This window comes from Chiloscyllium plagiosum, chromosome 2, assembly GCF_004010195.1.
Source record: "Chiloscyllium plagiosum isolate BGI_BamShark_2017 chromosome 2, ASM401019v2, whole genome shotgun sequence".
Lineage (NCBI taxonomy): Eukaryota > Metazoa > Chordata > Chondrichthyes > Orectolobiformes > Hemiscylliidae > Chiloscyllium > Chiloscyllium plagiosum.
The window spans coordinates 38,999,967-39,027,061 of NC_057711.1; the positions used below are offsets into that span (position 1 = coordinate 38,999,967).

General features: G+C 40.5%; 1 protein-coding gene across 3 annotated transcripts in view; it reads left to right on the forward strand.

The window, feature by feature from the left end:
- The window catches only part of msh3 (mutS homolog 3 (E. coli)), a 281,339-nt gene that overhangs the window by 12,374 nt on the left and 241,870 nt on the right, over positions 1-27,095 (forward strand). For all 3 annotated transcript variants that reach the window (XM_043708210.1, XM_043708215.1, XM_043708223.1), the window contains exons 3-7: positions 4,341-4,573; positions 4,916-5,140; positions 15,721-15,837; positions 17,464-17,581; positions 21,790-21,938. In XM_043708210.1, coding sequence (XP_043564145.1) covers positions 4,341-4,573; positions 4,916-5,140; positions 15,721-15,837; positions 17,464-17,581; positions 21,790-21,938 — 842 coding nt within the window. The remainder of the gene's footprint in view (positions 1-4,340; positions 4,574-4,915; positions 5,141-15,720; positions 15,838-17,463; positions 17,582-21,789; positions 21,939-27,095) is intronic.

A 27,095-nucleotide genomic window follows, 5' to 3' on the forward strand; every position in this document is an offset into this window, starting at 1 on the left:
TATCACCCCTCAATTTAAAGGTATGTCCCCTTGTGCTAGCCATCACTGGTCCACCCTACCTAACCCTCTGATTATCTTCTATGTCTCAATTAAGCCACCTCTCAAACTCTTCTCTGTAATAGAAACAGCTCAAGCCCCTCAGCCTCTCTTTGTAAGACTTTCCATCCATACCAGGCAACATCCTAGTAAATCTCCTCAGAATACTTTCCAAAGCTTCCACATTCTTCCTGTAATGCAATGACCAGAACTGCTCCCCAAGACTCTTCCATTCATTGTATAATTCGCTCTAGAAGTAGACTTGCTTAAATGCATCACCTCACATTATCTACAGGTATAGTGCCAGAAGACTGGAGGATAGCAAATGCTGACCCCTTATTTAAGAAGTGGGTGGCACGGTGGCACAGTGGTTAGCACTGCTTCCTCACAGCGCCAGAGACCCGGGTTCAATTCCCGCCTCAGGCGACTCTCTGTGTGGAGTTTGCACATTCTCCCAGTGTCTGCGTGGGTTTCCTCCCACAATCCAAAAATGTGCAGGTTAGGTGAATTGACCATGCTAAATTGCCCGTAGTGTTAGGTGAAGGGGTAAATGTAGGGGAATGGGTCTGGGTGGGTTGCACTTCGACTTGTTGGGCCGAAGGGCCTGTTTCCACACTGCAAGTAATCTAAACAATCCTGGCACTTATAGACCAGTGAGCCTTACTTCGGTTGTCAGTAAAGTGTTGGAAAAGGTTGTAAGAGATAGGATCTAGAGAGGAATAAGTTGATTAGAGATAGTCAACACTGTTTTGTGAAGGGTAGGTTGTGCCTCACAAACCTTACTGTGTTCTTTGAGATGGTGACCAAACAGGTGGATAGGGGTAAAGCAGTTGATGTGACGTGTATGGATTTCAGTTAAGTGTTAAGTTTCCCCGCGGTAGGCTATTGCACAAAATATGGAGGCATGGGATTGAGGGTGATTTAGCAGTTTGGATCAGAAATTAGCTCACTGAAAGAAGACAGAGGGTGATGGTTGATGGGAAATGTTCATGTTGGAGTTCAGTTACTAGTGGGGTACCGCAAGGATCTGTTTTGGGTCCACTGCTGTTTTTCATTTATAAAAATGACCTAGATGAGGGCATAGAAGGATGGGTTAGTAAATTTGCAGATGACACTAAGATCGGTGGAATAGTGGATAGTGCTGAAGGATGTTGCAGGTTACAGAGAGACATAGGTAAGCTGTAGAGCTGAGCTGAGAGGTGGCAAATGGAGCTTATTGTGGAAAAATAGGAGGTGATTCACTTTGGAAGGAGTAACAGGAATGCAGAGTAGTGGGCTAATGGTAAGATCCTTGGTAGTGTAGATGAGCAGAGAGATCTCAGTGTCCATGTACACAGCTCCCCGAAAGTTGCCAACCAGGTTGATAGAGTTGTTAAGAAGACATACGGTGTGTTAGCTTTTATTGGTCGAGGGATTGAGTTTTGAAGCCACGAGGTCATGCTGCAGCTGTACAAAACTCTGGTGCGGCCACATTTGGAGTATTGCGTACAGTTCTGGTTGCCACATTATCAAAAGGATATGGACGCTTTGGAGAGGGTGCAGAGAAGGTTTACGAGGATGTTGCTTGGAATCGAAAGTGCTAGCTATGAAGAGAGGTTGAGTAGGTTAGGTTTATTTTCACTAGAAAAAAGGAGATTGAGGGGGGACCTGATTGAAGTTTACAAAATCATGAAGGGTATAGACAGGGTGGATAGAGACAAGCTTTTTCCCAGGGTGAAGGATTCAACAATGAGAGGTCATGCTTTCAAGGTAAAAGGTGGAAAGTTTAAGGAGGATACACGTAGTAAGTACTTCACACAGAGGGTGGCGGGTGTTTGGTACGCGTTGCCAGCAGAGGTGGTAAAGGCAGGCACGGTAGATTCATTTAAGATGTGTCTGGACAGATACATGAGTAGGTGGGGAGCAGAGGGATACAGAAGCTTAGGAATTGACCGACAGGTTTAGACCGTACATTTGGATCGGCTCGGGCTTGGAGGGCCAAAGAGCCGGTTCCTGGTCTGTAAATTTTCTTTGTTCTTTGTATAATGATGACATAAAGATCAAGGCCAAAGACCCTGCAGTCTCCCCCCTGGCTTTCCAGAGAATCCTAGGATAAATCCCATCTGGCACAGGGGACTTATCTACTTTCACACTTTCCAGAATTGCTAACATCTCCTTCTTGTGAACCTCAATCCTGTCTAGTCTCGTAGCCTTTATGTCAATATTCTCGACAACATTGTCTTTTTCCAGTGACGAAAAGTATTCCTTTGGCGCTTCCCCTATCTCCTCTGACCCCACGCACAACTTCCCACTACTATCCTTGATTGGCCCTAATTTTTCTGTAGTCATTTTATTCCTAACACACCTCTAGAAAACTTTAGTGTTTTCCTTGATCCTATCCACCAATGATTTCTTATGTCCCCTCCTGGCTCTTCTTAACTCTCTCTTTTGGCCTTCCCTGGCCAACCTGTAACTCTCAAGCACCCTAACTGAGCCTTCATGTCTCATTCATCGTAACATAAGCCTCCTTCTTCCTCTTGACAAAAAATTCAATTTCTTTAGTAAACCACGGCTCCCTCACTGGACCTGCTGACATAAGGTACATACTTATCAAGGACACTTAGTAGATGTTCCTTGAATAAGCTCCATATTTCAATTGTGCCCATCCCTGGAGCTTCCCTCCCCATCCTATGCATCATAAATCTTGCCTAATCGCATCATAATTGCCTTTCCCCCAGCAATAACTCTTGCCTTGTGGTATATACCTATCCCTTTCCATCGCTAAATTAAACATAACCGAATTGTGGTCACTATCACCAAAGTGCTCACCTACCTTCAAATCTAACACCTGGTCAGGTTCATTGATCAAATGTTTGAGAGACAAAAATGTTTCTTAAATAAGTTACAGATGCTTTTTTACACTTTACGTAAGGCATTTTCAAAACTCTGTTTATATATGTTATTTCTTGGAGGGCTTAAGTTTTGAAGGATTGTGGAAATACTGATTTTATTTCAAGTTTTGTGGAAATATCTTGAGTGGTTTCTTCAAACGAGGTTGTTGAATGATCATTTTAGGCATTGGCAATTTTCTTTAAACAAGGCTAACTTGAAATTGCATGATTGGTGATAACTGCTTGTTCTGCTGTAGGCCCCTGTTAGGGCTGTTTGAACAGTAACTGGGTGGAGAATATTTTAGTATCGGAATTGGTTAGGGTCAAGAAGCCTGTCTGGAAAGATTGCCCAACAAATCTCTCCTATTTTCTGAAATGATGTCTCATGTTGAATTAAAGGTAAAACAAATTTAGTTCTTCCAAAAGAGTTTTTTTAGATTAGATTACATTACAGTGTAGAAACAGGCCCTTCGGCCCAACAAGTCCACACCGACCCGCCGAAGCGAAACCCACCCATACCCCTACATTTACCCCTTACCTAACACTACGGGCAATTTAGCATGGCCAATTCACCTGACCCTGCACATCTTTTTGGACTGTGGGAGGAAACCGGAGCACCCGGAGGAAACCCACGCAGACACTGGGAGAACGTGCAAACTCCACACAGTCAGTCGCCTGAGGCGGGAATTGAACCCGGGTCTCAGGCGCTGTGAGGCAGCAGTGCTAACCACTGTGCCACCGTGCCGCCCACCAGTTATTGAAGAAAATTCTCAAGATTATGTTTTTTGAGTGAGCTCTGACTGCTAAGACACAAAATAACTGTGGCTTGACCACATGCATTAGAGCATCAAAACAGCAGACTTGGGAACATTCTAGTCCTCATCCTTTTTGCCTTCAGAGTCACAGAGTTATAGAGTGTATAGCATGGAAACAGACTCTTCGATCCAACTTGTCCATGCTGACCAGATATCCCAACCCAATCTAGTCGCACCCACCAGTACCAGGCCCATATTCCTCTGAACCCTTCCTATTCATACACCCATCCAGATGACTTTTAAATGTTGCAATTGTACTAGCCTCCACTATTTCCTCTGGCAGCTCATTTTATACACGTCCAACCCTTTGTGTGAAAAGGTTGCCCCTTCGGTCTCTTTTTTTTCTCTCCCCTCTCACCCTAAACTACGCCCTCTAGTTCTGGACTCCCACCCCCCTCTCCACCCCAGGGAAGAGACTTTGCCTATTTATCCTATCCATGCCCCTCATGATCTTATAAACCTCTATAAGGTCGCCCTTCTTTGGCCCAGCTTTTGTTTTCAGAGAAAAATCCATTTTGTTTTGTCGTATGTTTGTGGGTGTATTCCTCAGCCTCAGTTGTAAATATAAAGCTGTCATTTTGTTTAATTCATGCAATTAATTTATTTTTCTTTTCCAAAGATCAACCAACAGCACATATCCATGCTCTTGTATCTTCATCTACCATGGATAGACTAAAGGGATTTTCAATCGATAATCAGCAAGAACCATCCGTTGCTAAAGGCCCGGATGTGGATATCCAGTTCAAAAGATTCAAAGATGCAGAAAATTATGATCTAAACTCTGACAACGTTTGCAGAGAATGGGATGATTTTGTTCATCCCAAAAATGCAGACAGAGACGGATTGTATCAGGTAGATTAACATGTTTCGAGGCTCAGTTTAAATTGTATGTCTAAGCACTGAAATTTTGCAAAAAATGTTAAATCTTTTTGTATCCTTAGTAAATGTCTTACTCAAACCTTTAACAATTTCAAGTTTGAATAACCCAGTTTCTTCCTCATTATTTTCTTGACTCTGACTCTCGGGTGCTACCAGCTGCTCCTCAAGAATTTCCTTTTGTATTTTAGATTTGCTGCTGCTTAGTTGCCTCATGCTATTTAAGCTTGTTCTGAAAAATATTCATTTTAGTTTGTCAAATTTTGGTTGTGAAGATTTTAAGAGCAATCCTGAAATTATCTTTTTCATTTCTGACAGTGTCGTTCTCAAGAAATTGTAAATCTGGATTGGCATCGATTTTCAGCTTCAAACAAGGGAAACAGTGTGAAGAACACTTTTGAAACGGGTACAGTCAACCGTAGAACGAAGAGCACTTACACTCCACTAGAACTACAGTACCTGGAGATCAAAAACCAACACAAGGATGCAGTGCTGTGTGTGGAGTGTGGATACAAGTATCGGTTTTTTGGTGAAGATGCTGAGGTGGGTCACTCTTTCTGGAGACTTTGGTTTACATGAAATGAAGAGAGTTTTCAGTCTTATTTTTTTTTTAGATTACTTACAGGGTGGAATTAGGCCCTTCGGCCCAACAAGTCCACACCGACCCACCGAAGCACAACCCACCCAGATCCATTCCCCTACATTTTACCCCTAACACTACGGGTAATTTAGTATGGCCAACTCACCCAACCTGCACACCTTTGGACTGTGGGAGGAAACCGGAGAACCCGGAGGAAACCCAAGTGGACACGGGGAGAACGCGCAAACTCCACACAGACAGTCGCCCGAGGTGGGAATTGAACCCGGGACGTTTCTCAAAAGTTCAATGCACTAGCTATCTCAAGTACTTGAAGGTTCATTTATAGTCCAGGTATTTGTTCTGGCCCGAGTTTCAGTCATATAGATACTATTTTAATTGTTGTTCACTGAATGGTGTTCTTCTGTTGATTCTCCCCATGGTTGCTTCCATAGAGACTGAGCCTGTTATGAAGATGCTTCATGTTTGACATTTCTTGAGGGACTTCTGTTTTGAAGGATTGGTCAAAATTGATTTATTTCAACTTTTGTGAAAACTCCTGGAGTGGTTTATTTTCAGAGGTCATTAAGAAATCGCTGTAGACATTGGAGATTTTTGAAAAAAATGAAGTTCCTAGAAATCACATGACTGGTGATAGCCGCTTGTTTTTTATAGACTCTCGCTGAGCTTGTTTCGAACAGTGGTTGGCTTGGAGATCTGGAGTTAATTGGGCTCAAGAAGCTTGCAAGGAATGGCTCCTCAGCAGATCTCTCTATTCTGAAATAAGCATCGTGTTTGAGGTCAGGTGAAATCTATTGTTCCTTTGAAACAGTGATTGGAGGAACTTTTATTTATAGGTATTTTTACTGGAAAAAAAGGAAATTTTTAAACTTTTTTTACAAAATTATGAAGTAATGCAAACAAGTATAAACACTAATGCCTTCTCTGCATCAAAGAAACAACTATCCCTGGTATTCTTTCCTGTTGACAGGCTTGTATCATATTTAAGACGCTTCTAATATTGTTGGTTGATTTATGGCCCTTGATGAACCCAGTCTGGTCCTCTCTTATAATATATGGTAAGACACTCTCCAATCATAATGCTAATGTTTTAGAAAGAATTTTAAAATCCACATTTAACAAGGATATTGGTCTATAGGATGAGCAATCTTCTGGAGCCTTGCCTTAAGAATGAGAGAAATATTTGCTTCTCTCAACGAAGGTGGGAGGCAGTCCTGACTGTGTGAGTAATTATACATGTCTGTAAGTGGACTAGCCAGTTCCCCTATAAATTCTTTATAAAATTCAACCTGGAATCCGTCTGGTCCAGGTGTTTTGTCACTCTGAAGCTGTCTAATTGCATCGAGTACTTCTTGGGTTGTCAGGAGGGCATTCAGGATCGACACCTGCTCCGAGGTTAAATCCGGAAAGGCCAAGTTTTTAAAGAGGGACTCCATCTTCTTAGTTCTATCCTCAGTCCTGTGATTTGTACAATTCAAAATAGAACTTTCTAAAGGCTGTATTGATCCTATTACAATCACAAGTCAGAGTACCAGCACTTTCCCTAATGTATGTGATAACTTGAAAAGAACTAGCAGTTCTTTTCCTAGCAAGATACACTAGGTATCTGCCAGGTTTGTCACCATATTCATATAGTCTTTGCTTTGCAAATAATACTTCCCTCTTTGCTGTTTGGGTAAGTGCAGTATTCAAGGCTGTCCTAAGGGCTGTGATCCGCTGTAGCTTAGTAATAGAGGGCGTGTCAACATACGCTGTCTCCACTGCCTTCAAGCGAGCCTCGAGCAGGCACTGTTGAGCTTGAGGAGCAGTTCTTTTCCTAGCAAGATACACTAGGTACCTGCCAGGTTTGTCACCATATTCATATAGTCTTTGCTTTGCAAATAATACTTCCCTCTTTGCAATTTGGGTAAGTGCAGTATTCAAGGCTGTCCTAAGGGCGGTGATCCTTTGTAGCTTAGTAATGGAGGGCCTATCAACATACGCTATCTCAGCTGTCTTCAAGCGAGCCTCGAGTAGGTGCTGTTGTTCTCCTTTTTGTCTTTTCTGGCTCGTACAATATGAGATGATCAAACCTCGCGCATAAGCCTTAATGGTCTCCCACATCGTTGACGGGTTACTGGCCATATCTGAATTAATTTCCAAAAAGGTTTTGAATTCCTGAGAAAAATATTTTATAAATTTGCTATCCTTCATTAAGAAAGAATCCATACGCCAATGTCAGGGGCCTGTCCCATCGTTCCTAGTCTTAACTTCCATATATACTGCGGCATGATCAGAGATTGCTATATTACCTATTTTGCAGGACAATATGGAATTCCAAAGGGTCGAGTGAGCAAAAAACCTATCGATTCTAGTATGACACTTGTGTGGGTTAGAGTAGAAAGTAAAAGTCTCTGCCCTGGGGGTGAAGACACCTCCACACATCTACTAGCCCTAGCTCCTTATTCAGATCCACCAATTGTCTAGATCTAAGAGATATACCCATAGTACTCTTGGGTATCCTATCTGTCTCCGAGTCCATAATACAATGAAAATCTCCTCCTATAATTGTATGGTGGGCCCCAAAAGCCATCAACTTGGAGAACGCTTCCATTACAAATTTGAAGGGGTATGCCGGGAGGCAATAAAGATTCAAAATCCCATACTCCTCTCCATTTATTAGGGCTTTGATCAGTATATACTGTCCAGATTCATCTTTTATTTGGCTTAATATTTTGAAAGGCAGATTCTTGCAAATGAGAATGACTACTCCCCTATTTTTTGAACTAAAAGATGAGAAAGAGGCCTGGTCAAATCCACTCTGTTGTAATTTTAAGTGCTCTTTGTCAAGTAGATGTGTCTCCTGTAAGAGAGCTACATCAACCCTTTCTTTTTTGATAATATCTTCTTCCTTTTGATTGGTGAATTACTCCCCTTGACATTCCTTGACCACCTAAGTGAATGGCCAGCCGTGATCGTCCAGGCAAGAGACCCCCCCCCTCCCCAGGACGAAGAACCCCACTCAAAACACCTTGAATAAAGACTATGGAAAATTCACAAAAGCAGAAGTTCTTGAAGACATTTACACCAACACAATTAAAAACTATTCCTAATTACAGAAAACAATACAAAACACATTTGAAAGGAGATTTTCCCCCTTGCTCCCAGGGGGTGTAACTACCTGTCAATAACTCCACCATAACATCTCCTAACTAGTGCCCCGCCCTCAACCCAGGCATTATAAAATAGAGTAGACAAATTCAAGTGTTCTATAAAACCATCCCCCCTGCCCCCCAACCAACACATAGATGCGTTTAGCAAGCATAATACAAAATATAAATATATAAAACCACAAAGTTACAATCCCAGCAATTATTAGAAAACTAAGTAAGATGACCGAAGAAGAGAACCCTGCTCTTAAAAAAAAAGGTAGAACAAAACAAACCGCCCCCCCCCACACAAATCAAATAAGGTGCGCAGCCTGTTTAAAAAAAAAATCACAGAGTAACAAATAAGTCCCCCTCCCCACCCCCCAGAGAAGGTAATGAACAAAAAAGGATGGAGAAGAAAAATAGGGTAAACCAGGGTGGGGTGGGGGGAGGGCAAAATAAATCATTATCCATACGGTTTAAGCCTCACAGTCTATTTAAGAGAGTCCAAGAATTCTTTAGCCTTCTCCAGTGATCTAAAGTTATATACGGATCCTTTGTGGCTGTAGTGGGTAATGCAAGGAGTGTTGGATATTTAGGTCCCTGAGACGCTTCCTTGCCTCATCGAATGCCCTCCTCTTGCGGACCGTGGCTGGAGAAAAATCCTGGAATAACATAATCCTGGAACCCTTATGCATCATGGCCTGGGGATCCTTCCCCATGACTATGGAGGCTTCCAGGAGCACCTGCTTCTCTTTATAGCATTAGAGCTGGAACAGAACCGGGCGGGGGCGCTGGTCCGACCCAGGCCTGCGTATAGCAACCCAGTGGGCTCACTCCACCTGTACCTGGCCTGGTTCAGACTCCAATTTTAATATTTGAAGGAGCCATTGCTCCAAAAAGCTGCAAGCTGGCCTTCCTCTTCCCGTTCGGGAAGGCCCAGCAATCGAATATTAATTCAACGGCTCCGATTGTCGAGGTTGTCGATGTGCTCTTCCAAGGTCCGAACTCACTGCTCGAGCGCCTGGACCCGGCCCACGGCCGACTCGGCAGCAGGTTCCAAGGTCATGGCCTTTTGCTCAGCCCCTCCGATGCACTGTTCGAGTTTTTCAATTTCTCGGTCGTGTTGTAGAAGCACAACCGAGATCGACTCCCACCTGGACCTGGATTCTTCAATAAAGGCATCGATCTTCTCCTGCAGCTTGTTGATCCCAAAGATCAGGTTCACCTCTGCAGGTAAGTCCCCCGAGGCGGCCGCAGACGTCTCCGCTGCTGAGGGAGGGGTCCCTGCCTGTTGCGAACTGCGGGAATCTTTGCTCTTAGTCATTTTAAGAACAACACCAAACTGTTCAAGTTTGATGTAAAATGACTGACTACACTGGGCAAAAGCTATTTTAAATGATTTAAAAGATGTGGTGAAGGCGGGTGCCCCACTTTGCCGGAGTCTTCGGCAGAGGACTACAGACTCAGACTTGCTGGGTTGCCGCCATCTTGAATCTCCCCTGAGGAACTTGTTAACATTGTATTTCCTGAATGAGTTGTGTATTAACACTGCTGAGACAAGTGTACATGATTATTGACTTGTCACTCCAGATTGACAGACTTTGGAACATTCCATGCTTTTCTGTTTTGAGTCTCCAGAATAAACACCTTTGTCCAGGAATATTTTTGTTTAGTGAATCTCTGTGAGAGAAATCTGTTTTTTTTCCTATCTCTCCTGAAATGTGTTTGACTGTTTTTTGGGGACATTTGAATGGAAAGTGTTTATGCTTCTATTACTTTGTATGTTAATAACTTATTACATCTTCCTTGAATAATAGAGTCATAGAGATGTACAGCATGGAAACAGACCCTTCGGTCCAACCTGTCCATACCGACCAGATATCCCTACCCAATCTAGTCCTACCTGCCAGTAGCCAGCCCATATCCCTCCAAATCCTTCCTATTCATATACCCGTCCAAATGCCTCTTAAATGTTGCAATTGTACTGGCAGCTCATTCCATACACGTACCACCCTCTGTGTGAAAAGGTTGCCCCGTTGGTCTCTTTTATATCTTTCCCCTCTCACCCTAAACCTATGCCCTCTAGTTCTGGACTCCCTGACCCCGAGGAAAAGACTTTGCCTATTTAACCTATCCATGCCCTTCATAATTTTATAAACCTCTATAAGGTCACCCCTCAGCTTCCGACGCTCCAGGGAAAACAGCCCCAGCCTGTTCAGCCTCTCCCTATAGCTCAAATCCTCCATCCCTGGCAACATCCTTGTAAATCTTTTCTGAACCCTTTCAAGTTTCACAACATCTTTCCGATAGGAAGGAGACCAGAATTGCACGCAATATGCCAACAGTGGTCTAACCAATGTCCTGTACAGCCGCAACATGACCTCCCAACTCCTGTACTCAATACTCTGACCAATAAAGGAAAGCATACCAAACGCTTTCTTCACTATTCTATCCAACTGTGACTCCACTTTCAAGGAGCTCTGAACCTGCACTCCAAGGTCTCTTTATTCAGCAACACTCCCTAGGACCTTAGCAGGACTTATACACTTAATGTTAAGATTTGCTTTCCCAAAATACAGCACCTCTCATTTATCTGAATTAAACTCCATCTGCCACTTCTCAGCCCATTGGCCCATCTGGTCAAGATCCTGTTGTAATCTGAGCTAACCTTCTTTGCTGTCCACTACACCTCCAATTTTGGTGTCATCTGCAAACTTACTAACTGTACCTTTTTATGCTCGTATCCAATGTATGTAAATCCAAAACAAATCCATTTATGTAAATGACAAAAAGTAGAGGACCCAGCACTGATCCTTGTGGCACTCCACTGGTCACAGGCCTCCAGTCTGAAAAACAACCCTCCAACACCACCTGTCTTCTACCATTGAGCCAGTTCTGTATCCAAATGGCTAGTTCTCCCTGTATTCCATGAGGTCTAACCTTGCTAACCAGTCTCCCATGGGGAACCTTGTCGAACGCCTTACTGAAGTCCATATAGATCACATCTACTGTTCTGCCTCTTTGTTACTTCATCAAAAAACTCAATCAAGTTTGTGAGACATGATTTCCCACGCACAAAGCCATGTTGTCTATCCATAATCAGTCCTTGCCTTTCCAAATGCATGTACATCCTGTCCCTCAGGTTTCCCTCCAACAACTTGCCCACCACCGATGTCAGGCTCACTGGTCTATAGTTCCCTGGCTTGTCCTTATCACCTTTCTTAAACAGTGGCACCACGTTAGCCTACCTCCAGTCTTCCGGCACAACACCAGTGACTATCGATGATTCAAATATCTCAGCAAAGGACCCAGCCATTACTTCTCTAGCTTCCCACAGAGTTCTCGGGTACACCTGATCAGGCCGTGGGGATTTATCCACCTTTATCCGTTTCAAGACATCCAGCACTTCCTCCTCTGTAACATGGACATTTTGCAAGATGTCACTGTCTATTTCCCTACTGTATATATCTTCCATATCCTTTTCCACAGTAAATACTGATGCAAAATATTCGTTTAGTATCTCCCCCATTTTCTGTGGCTCCACACAGTTTTGTTTTGTTCAACCAATAACCGTTTATCAAGAAACCTGGTTGGTAGATCTTTTATTTTCAAACCTAAATGTAAATAAGATATTTAATTGGCTATTTTGGTAACTGGAAAATAATTTTATTCTGCTTTGATTTGTGGAGTAGTGGGACTAGAGCAATAGTGCACTCCTCCTCCAGTTTATGTTCAGAATCATATGGATTGTTGCAAATGAAATGACAAAAGCAGATAGCGATATGGGGATTTTGAGCATTTCTCTCAATTCAAATTAGTCCCAACTCGACGCCATGCAATGGCTTTAGCATCTCCCACTTGGTAAACATCCAGAGACTTCTGGCACTGTGTTGATTTCAGAAACCAATGTAACAAAGTTTCAGAATTCACTCCACATATTCTCTTAATGTCAGGCTCAGCACCACCAATTAGCAGTTTACTGCTGGTGTTGCTCTCCAGGACACATTCCTATAATAGCATGGCCTGAAAGGTCGAACAGTGGAAACCCTTTGTATTATGAATTGGATTAATCAATCTTGGAAAAGCTGCATGTGTACATCTCAAACCCTCATATAGCCCCTCGGTTTAGGATTCAGAGTAATTTTAAAGTCTATGTATATGCAATTTCTCTCTCTCCAGATGGGGCTGGGCCAGCTGAATGTTTTCCAGCACTTTGGTTTTACTAGCTTAACGTCTGTCATAGGGAAGATGTTACATGCTATTATTAAAGATTTTATGGGAGAGCACTTAAATAAATTCAAAATAATTAGCCATTGTCAGTATGGTTTTGTGAAAGAGAAACCATGTTTAATTGATCCATTTGAGTTGTTTGAGGAAGTAATGTGCTTTGGATAAAGGGGAATCAATAGTAAACTATAACTGCATTCCCAGTAGCCATTTAATAAGATGTCACCTCAAAAGTTATTGTGGAAATTAAAAGCACGTGGTGATGTGTTAGTGCATTGGCACGAATAGAAGATTAGCTTTCTAACGGGAAGCAGATAGTAGGAATAAAAAAGGTTATCGTCCAGTTGCCGAGCTGTAACAGGTGATGTGACCAGTGCTGACTCCTCAACATTTTATACAAGATAACTTAGATGAAGGCAGTGAAGGTTTGGTAGCTAAATTTGCTAATGGCACCAATATAAGTAGGAAATTTAGTTTTGAGTAAGACGTGAGGTAGCTACAGTGGTTTTTGACTGGACAAAGATCTGGTAAATGGAGTACAATGTTGGAAATGTGAAATTGTTCATTTTGGCTGGAAGAACGAAATAATAGCTTATTATCTAAATACTAAGAGTTTGTAGAGCTCTGAGATGCCTGGGGATCTGAGCATCCTAATGCATGATTTATAAAAGATGAGTATGCAGGTGTAGCAAGTATTGAGGAATGCTAATACAATGGTTTTGTTTATTGTGAGGAAAATTGAATACAAAAGTAAGGAAGTTCTGCTTTAGTTATACTGACTCTGGTGAGACTATATTTGAAGTATTGCATACAGTACTGATACTTTTGTGAAGAATGAAAGTATGTTGGAAGCAGATCAGAGATGTTTTACGAGACTAACAACTGGAATGGGTGGTTTATGCTATAAGGGAAAGTTGGACAGGATAGGCTTGTATCCTCTGGAGTTTAGAAGAGTAAGTGGAGCCTTGATTGAAACATATCAGACCCTGAGGAATGTTAAGAGGGTAGATATGGAAAGGTTGTTTCCAATTCTCGGCAAATCTAAAATGACCATGGAGAGTCACTGTTGGATGATAGTTTCAAAGGCTGTTGGAGGCTGAGAAAGACACAGAGCTATGATTTATTTTGCCACAGGTACAAGAGTGTTGCATTTTGGAAGATGCCCTACTGTCTCCATTTTGGCAAAGTTCAAATGTCAGTGCAATTTGAAGTGAAGTATTTCCACTCTATGAGCAATGCACTTTATACCATAAATATATGCTCTGTTATTTGCTTACTTAGAATGTGTCAAATGTGCCTGTCTGCATCTGCTTTAGCAAATAAATTAGCCATGGTGACTAGACATAGAACACACATGCACTATCATAAATCAATTTCTTGACTATGTTGAGAATGGTTCACTCCTGATTAGAATGAGAACAAATCTTTTTATAGGCAAATCAGAGGAATAATTAATTCTTGTTGAGTAAATGTTTGGAAACCAACAAGATGTGAAATAAAGTTGGTCTTTCTCTGACAAATATGGGGAGCTAACTCATGTAGCTGCACTTAACTAAATCTGTGAATGTGGAAAGAACTTCTGTGAAAAGGGGAGCAAACATGTGGGCTCCACCTGCAAGACCCCTTCGAGTTGCACACTGTTTGGACTTGTAACCAGCGATTCAAATACGTGGGATGGCACATTGACTTGTCACTGAAGTTTCCAAAATGCCTGGGAAAATTCAATCGTGGAGCAGACCATTAGGGAAAAGTCACTCCATCATAGAATGGATAGAGTCTCAGGAGCTTTATCTTCAATCACAGGCTGGTTCTCCCTTGCACTGGGTATTGCTAAGCACATTGTGCACACATCACCAGCAAACACTGAACCCAGAAACACGGCAAGTGAAAAGGAAAGGAAAATAAGTGAGTGAGTTACTAGGTGCTGTTGAGGCAGGAAAGCTAAGACCAGGGGATGCCTTTTGTGTGTGTGATCGGGGCGTGGGGGGAAAAACCAGAGAGTCACCTGTTGAGTCAGTTCAGTCTTATTTGGGAGGGTTTAAAGCATCTGCCAGGTGAGAGAGAAGCTCCAAGGAAGCAAGAGCTCCAAGGAAACGAGAGGTGGAAGAAAGAGCTGTGAAGGCAGAGAGGGGGAGGAAAGAATCTGTACAGTGTATGTGGGGAGAAGAAAGATTCTCAAACGCAGTGGAGGAGGAGAGGCTGCAAGTTACGTGTTAGGAGAGAGGCTGTATGGGTGAAAGGACAGTTTTCAAGTTTTCGAGAATGCTTATCCAACTGGAAGTTAGGAATACCTAAAATTCCTGAAATTAATGTGGAATCTCAAGCTTAAGGTTGCCTATGTTCAGGAGCTATAATTGAGGAAAAGTTTAGTGGACACTTACAATCAACACTGTTAATTGTTAAATTTTAAATCTGAAATGCAGTGAAGAGGATAGCAACTGACTGTTTAAAATCTTTCAGCTTTGCACAAATGAAGTGGATATGTATTAGTTTTGACCTCACTAATCTGCAGTAGGTGCATTTAGGATTTTTTTTGTGTAAGCGTGTGTCACTTTTTTTTTAAAAAAAGGGGGCTTTTTACTAGCTTAGACCTATTTGTGCCAAATTAAATATTGTGATGTCCAAGCAATTCACATTTTCCTTGTGAATTGTCAAGAAAGTCTTAAGACCAAGAAATTGAATGTTTTCAAGAAGGAGTTACTTAGTTCTTAGGGCTAAAAGGATCAAAGGGTCTGTGGAGAAAGAGGGAATAATGTACTGTGCTGGGATCTCCTGAATGCCTGCACCACAACAACTGCAATGGTTCAAGGAGACGGCTTACCACAACCTTCTCAAATTGGAGATGGATGATAAATGCTGGCCTTGCCAGGGATGCTCACATCTGCAGTTGAGTAAAAAGAAATGATGTATTGGTTGAAAGGTGTTATTTTCGTTCCTGTATCTGGTATGCTAATAGGTGCTGGAACTGTCTTGCATGAAAGAAAAGTGCGAGTTTGGGACAGTCAGTGTGGTCACAAAACCAGTTACATCCCTCTCCCATATTCCCTTTAAATGCCTCCAAATTCTTCTCCCAAATTTTCCCCCCTTGACAAGTTGTTTCACATCTGTTACTTTGTGTCCAGTTTTCAGGATTTATTAACACAGTGACTTCGTGCATATGTTTTCAGACTGCAGCTCGAGAGCTGAATATTTACTGTCACCCTGACCATAACTTCATGACTGCCAGCATACCAGTTCACCGTCTATTTGTTCATGTCCGTCGGCTAGTCGCAAAAGGATATAAGGTATGCTTGCTGAGTTCTGAGTTCTGACTGTTTCCCTTCTCTTAAAAGGTTGAAGAATAATTGGTTAAATTTTTGCTTGTTTTTTTTCCATACACTTACTATTCTTGGAAACTCAAAGTAATGGCGATTAGCAATATGTTATAACTTGCTGCTGGGAGGGTGAAGATGTGGGAGGAATGTAGATTTTCTTACTGCTCTTTGTCGTGTGGAATTCTCTAGGATTCCATTTAACATTTTCCATTTTCAAATTTAGTAAGCTTTGATGTCAGTTTTACAATTCATTGAGATGACACAATGGAACACTTTCAGTGTCATTCTCTGCAGTAACTCTGGACAGATAACTTAAATGGAGACCATCAGGAGGGTGAGATATGTATGTGGGTGAAGGAATGATGTGTCTCTTCCAAAACCCTCCCCAGAAAATGAATTCTCGATTGATATCTATGAGGCCTTTCACAGAAAGGGTGAAGGGGAAGAATGATGATGATATCTGTTAAAGCCAATCTTTGATCCTTGTTAACATCTCTCTACTTTTACCTAGCACCTAAGAGCCTCATGGTCTGCTGTCTTATGTATGCAGCTTGGTCCTGAGCTCAATTTCCTGTTCCAAGTCGAGGCACTGCTCTTGCCTGACACTTGCTCATTTCATAATCAAGAACACTTTGTTCCGATTCCACAACTTTGCCCTACCTTTATAACTTTCCACCCTACTGCCATTGAAACTGTAATCATATCTCCATTTGGCTGTTTCTCACTTATTTTTGAAAGAAGGACAGACTTGCCTTTGTATAGCACCTTTCATGACCGAGTTGCATTGCAGTCACTGAAGTACATTTGAAGTGCAGTCGCTGCTTTAACGTAGGAAGCAATGTGACTGACTTATTCCTGTAAATGATAACCTGATAATGACGGTCATTTGTTTATGTGATCTTAATTGATTGATCCACTGGCCGGGACACCCCTTCTTTTGAAATAATTCTGTGGGATTTTTGAGCATCTAGCTCAAGAACCTAACTTTAATATCTCATCCAGAAGATGGCAGTGCTAGCCATGTAACACTCCTCAGAACTGCACTGGAGTGCTGACTTACCAAAACATTCTCTTGAACTATCCTTGTGGCCTAACATCCCAATTCTCTCCATTTGCTCTTTTCCCTCCTGTACTCAACTTGACTTTTTTTTTCTTTTTTTTTGTGTAAAGTGCTTTTGAAGGCATTTTTTTACTGCAAGAGAATAAGTGTTTTATCTTTTGTGTAATGGATGACAGCTAGTGGCAGAATAATTCCATTTGGTCGTAGCTAATGTTTTTTAATATGCAAGTTCTATACTACCAAGCAAATTTTACATCTCAAAAATGTGTAAAGTGTTCTTTGAGTTAATGCAAGTTGTGCTGAAATATGCAGTTATATATATAAATATACATTGTGTTACCCTGTAAATTAATTTAAAACCAATGAACTCGAGTATTTCTTCCGTTAGCAAATAGTAAATCTGAGTGAATTTGTTTTTGAGGAATTGCAGTATTTCCATCCACTATTTAACAGCAACATGCGATGTTATTGACCATGCATTTCCTTTAATATTGCATTGAATCTGAAGCACATTACTGTGTATGTATCTGTTTCAGGTGGGAGTGGTGAAACAGACTGAGACTGCAGCTCTTAAAGCTGTTGGAGAGAACAAAGGCAATCTGTTCACTCGCAAGCTGACTGCTCTCTACACCAAGTCTACACTCATTGGAGAAGATATCCTTTCAGCTCCATTATCTCTTTGAACTCTGTTCGCTTCTCCATTGCACCACCTCATGGTGTGAACAGGGAAGTGCACGGATGGTCTCAGGATTTTCAGATATTTTCTAATCAACCTGTTCAGAGACATTATTATGCACCACTGCAGCAGGTGGGACTTGAACCCAGGCCTGCTGGTTTAGAGGTTGGGATACTACCACTGCATCACAAGCACTCCTCATAGGGTTTTAAGTAAAAAAGAAGAGTTTTGTTTCTAATCTACCTATTTAGTGATCTTATTATGTACCTTTTGGAGCAGGTGGGCCTCTCAGTGCAGCAGTAGGGATACTACCTCAGTGCTACAAGAAGGCCCCCTCATAGGGTTTTAAGCTCATATAGATTTATTCTGTGAGCAGAATTGTTCTGTTGTCCAGAATGATCCCAATTTGGCAGGGTTAATGTACCTGACAGCTGTGTTGCAGATTCCCACACACAAGCCTAAGAATTTTAGATTTTTAGGGGATTTTGCTTGTGTTCAGGAGGTGGTCCTGGTTGGGATTTCATGGGAACAGTGTATGTTGGCGTTGCCGACTGCTAACAGAGAAATGGAGTCCCAAGTCTACAGGATATTAAAAAGCAGTGTAAAGTTATGTAACTTAAGCCCTAACATTATTTCTTCTGATTTTGTAAACAATAATAAGCATAAAGTGAGAAATGCTTGCATTGATTTTCTTATTTATGAATTTTCTACATTTAATAGTTTCTTTTAGTGATAACATGATGCCATGCTGCATTCAAGGTATAGATGTGATCCTCAGTGACAGTAAAACTTGCTGCTTAATGATGCGGGTTGTATAGTTACGTAGGATTTTATAGCACAAAAACAGGCCATTCAGTCTATAGATCTACCCCAGTGTTCTGCTCCACATGACCTTTCTCCCAAGCATTTTCAACTAATGCCATCGATATTTCTTAGTCCTTCCACATGCTTTTTTTTCTAGTTTGTTCTGAAAGTCATATGTGTAATTGTCTCAATTACTTCCAGTCGTAGCGAATTCTACATTCTTGCCAACTCTTTAGTTGGAGTAGTGCTTCTGAGTTGCTTATTGGATTCACCAGTGATGTTACAACCAGATGAGAAGGGGCAAATTGCCCTGCTCGCTCCACCTATTTTTATTAACCACTCTTCGTCAGTCACATCTAAATTTTTGTTTTCTCACTTTAGCATGTAGCTAAATTATTTTAATTAATAAGCATTTTAATTAAAACCTAGTTCTCTAGATCAAAATGAAAGCTTCAGTTATCAAGGTTTTCTTGAGTGAAAGAAAGGGGACTTTTGTTACCTATTATCCTCAAGAAAAATAATAAAATGTGACATCAAGCATGCATGCAAACACAGATTTAAAGCTTAAACTGAAGATATTATCTGGTACAAAGGAAGATCCAATAAAGTATATTTTTTTAAAAAGCAAATCATTAAGAGTTCTTAAGGTGTTAAATCTTAACCTGAACCCATAGTTATTTACTGGATGTGATGTATCCTCAGCAGCTGAAATCTGTAAATATTCTTGATTTCTCAGTGAAAAGATGAGTCTCCTTTGTGACTGACTGTTGCTTTTGAGATGCTGAGTGAAACAGAGAGAGAGAGATAGAGACTCTTTTAATTCGGTCTTAAAAATCCATTTTCCTTCTGTGTTCTGCCCGAAAACTGTCTTCCTCAAATATAGTTAACTTGTGTATTGCCACATCTGGTTCCCTTATTTTTTTGAATAGGTGACTTTCATCTCAATATGTGGAACCTCTGGAAAGGTGTAAATCAAAAATAGGAGATGAGGTTTTCTTCATTCCTGACCACATCTTGGTATCTTTTGATAAAATGTTAATTTCAGCTTGGACTGTTTTTGTTTATCTTTGGACGTAGGTTTGCTCGCTGAGCTGGAAGGTTCATTTCCAGATGTTTTGTTACCCCTGCTAGGTAACATCTTCAGTGGGCCTCAGGCGAAGCAATGCTGAAAATCCCTGCTTTCTATTTATATGTTTGGGTTTCTTTGGGTTGGTGATGTCATTTCCTGTGATGATATTTGCTGTGGGGAAGTCACTTCCTGTTCCTTTTCTCAGGGGATGGGAGATAGGGTCTAACTTCAGTGTGTTTGTTGATAGAGTTCCGGTTGGAATGCCATGCTTCTAGGAATTCTTGTGCGTGTCTTTGTTTGGCTTGTCCTAGGATGGATGTGTTGTCCCAGTCGAAATGGTGTCCTTCCTCATCTGTATGTAAGGATACTAGTGAGAGAGGGTATGTCTTTTTGTGGCTAGTTGGTGTTCATGTATCCTGGTGGCTAGTTTTGTTTATCTTTAGTTTCGTGAGTTTGGCTTAACCAATATTAGCCATTTTAAATTAGCATTCTTTTCCTTTATTTTTAAAACTATATTCATGAAAGATCACAGGCATTAAAATCAGGTGATAGAAGTTGAAATATTTTGCCAAATTTTATTTTTGACAGTGATTATCTTGCACTTCTAAGCTAGTTTCTGATCTTGCCCATGAGTGGGAACATTATTTCCATGTCTGTCAGTCAAACCAATTTCACTATTAAAGATTTCTTTCTATTCTTTGTTATCTTTTTCCTAGAAACAAAAACATTAGTTGGAGTCAATGTCTTGTTATATGATGTGATAGTGTAATGATATTACTTGAAAGCAATTTGACCAGAGGTTTGGTGACCTGATGTTTGGAATATGACTCCTTGTAATCTGAACATGAAAGAGTGATATCAGTAAAAGTAAGTATGGAGTTATTAGATTGTCGTATTAACCTACATGGTTCATTAACCTACATGGTTCATTCACCATATTAAGAGTTTTTTTGAGGAAGTCTCGACCAGAGTGGATAGAGGGCAACCAGTAGAGATGCTGTATTTGGATTTCCAGAAGGTATTTGACAAGCTACCTATTGAAAGTTACATCATAAGAGCCCATAATGTTGGAGGTAGTCTACAGGCATGAATAGAGGATTAGCTAATGGACAGGAAACAGTGAGTGTGGATAAAGGGTTTTATTTTTCAGGTTGATTACCTGTGACGAATGCAGTTCCACAGAGTTGGTGCTGGGATTGCAACTGTTTACAATATATGTTAATGACTTGGAGGAAGGAAGTAAATGTACTGCAGTCAAATTTGCAGATGACACAAAATATATAGAAAGGCAAGTTGTGAGAAGGATACAGTTTACAGAAATAGGTTACAAAAATGGACAAAAAGTTGGCTAATGGAAGTTGCACATTTTGATTGGGAGAACAAAAGAACAGTATTTAAATGAAGAAAAACAGCTAAAATCTGCATGACAAAGGGACATGGGGTTGCTCGTGCGCAAAACACAGAAAGCTATCGCACAAATGCAGCAGGAAATCAGGAAGGCTCATGGAATGTTGGCTCTTACTTCAAGAGGTTTGGACTATAAGAGTATGGAAGCCTTACTGCAACTGTCCAAGGTGCTGCTGAGACCATATTTGGAGTACTGAGAGTATCTTTGGTCCCCTTATATAAGGAAAGATATTATTTCATTGGAGGCAGTTCAAAGACGTTCACTAGGATAATCCTAGATATGGAGGGATTGTCTTACGAACTAAGGTTAAACAGATTGAGACTGTACTCATTGGAATTTAGTTGAATGAGAGGTGATCTCATTGAAGCATTTTGGATTTATGAGGGGCTTGACAAGGTCTTTGCTGAGGATGTTTTCCCCCATTGGAGTCTAGGGCTAGGGGGGTGTGAGTTCCCTCAGAATAAAAAGATGCCAATTTAAGACTGAGCTGAAGAGAAATTTCTTCTCTTGAGCTGTGAGTATTTGGAACTCCTTGCCATAGAGAGCGGTGATGCCAAGATAGATAGATTCCTGATTAGTTAGGGGTAAGGGCAGGAATGTGGATGTGAAGAATGTCAAATCAGCCAGGATCTTATTGATTAGTAGAGCAGGCTCAAGGGGCCAAATGTTATCTTATGTTTCTATTTCCTATGGACTTATGGTCTTAAGATGACCTATTTCTGTGCTACAAATAATTGTACATCTGAGAAATCTAAATATATAGTATTGTCTGATAACAGGACTGCAAAGTGGAATTGAATTAACATTTGTGATTTTTGAACCGGATTTGGTGACAGTTTAAGTGGAATGGCAGATATATACTTAATTAAATGCAAATTTGCTCTATTGTCCTTAATGACTGCTACATATTAACCCACTGCTGAACCTGGACAGTGACTCAGTTGAAGTTGGAGATGTGCCTAGTGAGCTTCCCAACAACTATCTGATGTGTATCTGTGAACAGCTGCAGAAGAGAAAAGATCATGCGAAGCAAAGTGTTCAGATTGGACTTGTGGTAAGATTTCTTTCTTTCACAATGAAGATTTAAAAGGTGTCTGGATGTGCACCAGAAGTCTCATAACCTCCCAAGGATACGAACCTAGTGCTGGGAAATGGGATGAGGGTTTTTTTTTCTTGTGATGATGCTGCTCCTTTAACAAGGTTGTGTTGTCCTTGGCTTTTCTCAAAAGTGTTTTACGAGACACCGGATCTGAAATGTCTGGCTTGATCTACTTGAGGAAGCTTTTAAGTTTAAAAACAAAAGCACTTGTACAATGGAAGGGGAGTGGCCAGTTCTCCCAGCTCAGATTTACTCTGGTTTGGTTTTTAATAGTCTGGTTGTTCAGAGCAGTCGGCCAGTTTTGAGGTCAAAGAAACAGCTACGTGGAGGAGGGTGTTCTATGCTGAATCTCTCTGACATCTCTCCTGTAAGATCCTGTGTTTGATTTTACCTTACTTTCCCAAAGATTGTTCAAAGAATTTGGAAAAACATTATAAAGTTGGGATAATCTGTTAGGTTTTTGGATAGGTTAAGTTATTCTATATTCGGTTCTCTTTTGCTTGTGTTTCATTCGGTAATCTTGCAAATAAATTCTGGTTTTTTTTCAAACTGTTGGGCCAGCTGCATCACTCCTGGAATAGCCACTATACACCCGCTCAAACAACTAGCAAAGTTAGGGTCCGGGCCATTTTCATGGAATGTTTTGAGGGGGTCTGGCCTGGTCCATAACATCTGCTAACACAGCCATGATGGGCAGAGTGGTCGTCTCCTTCTGGGGCATAAATCTTTCCACATATTTTACACTCTCTTTAAATAGCTGAAGAGGAACTTGCAGGGATATGGGAAAAGGTGATAGAGGAGCAGTATGCCAATTGCTCCTTAGGAGGGCCAGAATGGACATAATGGGTCAAATGGCCATCAGCTGTGCTCATAGGCATCTGTGATTTTATGAATTTATAAATATCCACCAGATAAATAAAAGGTGAATCTTGGCTGACCTCTTGATCCATATGTTTTTATGACATTGGTGTAAATTGATTACCTTGATATAATAATGGATTTAATTTTGCTCTGGGACCCTGTGTGTAAGACATGTCAAAATAACAACTTGTAACTCAAGTTGTATTTTTGGGTCTTAAGTTTAAGTTTGAATATAATGAGCCATTCACTTGTTCAAAGTTCAGTTACCATATAGAAACAATTCCATTTTCCCAGGCAGTACTACTTCTTTCATGGCTACATCATGGGCAGTTGTCTCCAGTCTTCCTTTGACAGTTGTTTTCTTGCCCGCAATTTATAAAACTGTTAAGTTTCATTATGTTGAACCATTACTGTCACTGCTGAATTGTTCTCTGAACCTGAAAGCAAAAAGACTCTCATTATCATTTATTTCATGGTTTCAAGGTGACCCAAATCACTTTACAGTTAGTGAAGTACTTTGGGAATGTAGCCACTCTTATGTTAGAAACATAGCAACTGATTCTGCATGGCTGAGTTTGAACATAACCTAATGTTAACTTGTTGACCAGTTTCCCCTCTAGAACTTCTCATTGCTAATAAACTATTACAATTCACACTGGAATTTTATTTTTGCAACTTATCAAAATGAAGACTTCATGGTGTCAAATTGAGCAGAAAAACCTGGCCTTCAAAATGTGTCCATAATAACCAGTTCAAGGCAGGAATGGACAATAAGCACAGCTTTGCCAACAAAATGTTTTCCTGAGGACATCAGTAAAAATCAAGGACCGACCTGATGCTTTCTGTTTTGAATAAGTTTCTGGCAAAATGTTATGTAGTCACTAGATGGCAGCAAAAGGCAACAGTGCCTGATCCAGTTTATCCATTCAATGGTTAGAACAGCCAGACACCTGCAGTTAAGGAGGTCACTTACTTGATGCACCTATTGTTGTGACAAACGTGCTGTGGCATTTTATGATGGGTAGCAACAATTGTTCAGTTGTTTCGAGTATTATTTTAAAGATGTCAGCTTTATCCGTTGTGTTAACTTGGACAGCCAGGAAACATAGCTCCCTCATACAGCAGCAAAATAACACTGTTGGAGATCTGCAATGAAAACAGAAAATTCTGGCAATGTTATTGGATCTGGCGGCATGTGGCGAGTGAAACAGAGTTAAGATTTCATGAGTTCTGGTGATGGATCACAGACCTGACCTGTCAACTTTGTTTCTCTCTAGAGATGTTGTCAGAGACAGAGAATTCTTGTAAAACTTTGTTTTTTATGTACCAAACTCCTTTGTCAAAAAATATTTATTTGTATCTAAATTGTTCACTGTGCTAAGGTCTTTCAAGTTTTAAAATATTTGTTTTAATATTGAATGGAGTTTTAAGACATAGTTTAAAATCGCATGGTTTCAGATGGTAACTGTAGTAATGAAAAAAATATTGTTTATTTGCAAACTGACTTGAGCAGCAAAGTTCTAGTTTCTGGTTCTGAATTTTGGGAGACATAGCTGGGATCATGGATCAGATTTTATTGTCAAAATAATGGTGGGGTTTGTGGCACTCATCTTTATTTATGAGTAGGTGATGTAGATGGTCCATTTAAAAAACAAAGGACAAACATGCAGTTATGTGCAAATATCTCAAAGCTCAAAGCTTGTGAGAAGATTTGTAGCTCGGGTGCTCGTTGTTGTGGTTCTGTTCGCCGAGCTGGGAATTTGTGTTGCAGATGTTTCGTCCCCTGTCTAGGTGGCATCCTCAGGGCTTGGGAGCCTCCTGTGAAGCACTTCTATGATGTTTCTTCCGGCATTTATGGTGGTTTGAATCTGCCGCTTGCGGTTGTCAGTTCCAGCTGTCCGTTGCAGTGGTCGGTATATTGGGTCCAGGTCGATGTGCTTATTGACTGAATCTGTGGATGAGTGCCATGCCTCTAGGAATTCCCTGGCTGTTCTCTGTTTGGCTTGTCCTATAATAGTAGTGTCCTATAATAGTAGTAACACTGCTATTATAGGACAAGCCAAACCGAGAACAACCAGGGAATTCCTCGAGGCATGGCACTCTTAACAAATTATTGTTTTCTAATCCTTCTTTCTAGCTTTGAAAATAAACTATTATCAATAAGCGATTCATTCCTTTTATGCATTATTTGTAGTTGGAGATCTTAAAATGCCACATTAATTTTTTTTTCACTTTTCCTTTGACTCCTATCTCGCAATTGACTTCTCTTTCCGTGCCAGCTTTTGTATTAAATTTACCTCTTTAAATTTACCCTTTATTCCTACTCATTCTTTCTCAATCCTTCGGTCTGATGGGTTAAGGCGATATACCGTTGCCATGTTCACTCAAGTTCTTCTCACTTCTCGTGATTGTATGTTTGTCCTTTGTTTTTAAATGGAACACCTGCATCACTACCCATAAATAAAACCTCACTGCAATTTTGATTATAAAATCTGGTCCATGATATCAGCTGACATTTTCACCAAGTTACTGTGCACAAATTGTAAAAAATCTAAACAATGCCACACGAGACTGGAAACATTAACTCTGTTGCTCTTTCCATAGATGCTGCCAGACCTGCTGAGTTTCTCCAGCATTTTCTGCGGTGTGCTTTAAATAATGGTAGATTCCATTAGGTGTTAGATCAGGGCTGATGCATTTTAATTCAAACAATTTATTCAGTAATTGCAACTGCATGTTAGCAGTAACAGAACATTGTAGACATCCCTATGGAATTCTCTGTCTTTTAGATTAGCAAAGTCTTTAACTCAAACAAAGTAAATGGCTAATGGTTAAATTAATATAAGATGTTCAAACAAAGGTGCTGAAATACTCTTTTCATTCCGATCACAATTTCAATCCTCTTGTCTCCTATGATAATTTGTTTATCTCTTTGTTTTATTGTAGTGAGTGTGTTTAGTTGTGACACAGTGATACAAAATGTGTCCATTCCTGACCATCTCTTGGGACTGTATTTTTCCAGCTCCTGCATGATGTACACAATGACAAGTCAGTTGGGAAAATGCGGCAATATTGGAAAAATGAGATTCTTGACATCGAGGAGAGAAAAATCTGGATTTTTTCACTAATGAGCAGCAAGAGATCTATTTGCATGCATTTGCATGTTACTACCTCATGTTGCTTCAGTTATAGGCATTGTGTCCTCACCAGTCTCATTACATGCTCCTGGTATATCTCTGAGCCATCAACAATACAGTTCTCCACTTCAATGCTGTACTTTGGAGTGTACTTGCAGCTTGCATTGTAATTACTCTGCCAGGCCATTTGGTGCACAGGGACAGATACTGTGATAACGAGACAAAAGAGGAGAAGTAGACTTGGAGGAGGGCTGTCTCTGTTTTGTGCTAAAGATTCAATGCAACGCTGTCTTAGATGAGCCCTCACAATAAAATCAATCAGTTCAGTGTCATTATAACAAAAAGAGTTTTTTTTTCTCCAAATATTGGGGAGCATTTGACAATAATCCTTGCAGAAATATTTGTATTCCCCCTTTTTAACTGTGCAGTTTAAATCACAGAACTCTATATCAACAAGTGGATGAATTATCAGAACATTCAGATGAATTTTGATTTATTTTTCTATTTCTTTGTGGTTATGAATGAAAATCCCATGATTGCTTTTAAAGCAGCATTGAAAGAATTAAATATTCAAAAACACTATGACACACTGAGGTAGAATCTGGCAAGTGCACAGAAAAGATATACAGCTTGTCATATCAGTGGTATTGCTGTTAAGATGTGATTATCAACAAAATATAACATTGTAGAATAAATCCATAGCTCTTCTGTATCCCTAAATGTGAGCTGTTCTTCCTTCTAAAATTCAGAATAGACCATATGGGGTTTATATTAACTTATCATAATGGCAATGGAAGATGACAGGTAAAAATAAATATTACACAACACAACTTAAACCCAATCTGTGTGTGCTTGCTGCAATCTTTGTGGTAATGTGTTTTGTGTATCACTCTTGAGAGTTGCAACCCATCATTATATTAATGAAATCAGGTATCCACCATGTACTTGGCAGGTTGGTCATGTTTCCGAAGGTACAGGAAATCTGGTAACTAAATGGAGTGGATCAAGCAGTTAACATAGAAACAGAACAGTATAGCGCAACAACAAGCCCTTCGGCCCATCGTGTCTGCAGCGACCATGACGCCATTCTCAAATAATTCCATCTGCCTGCACA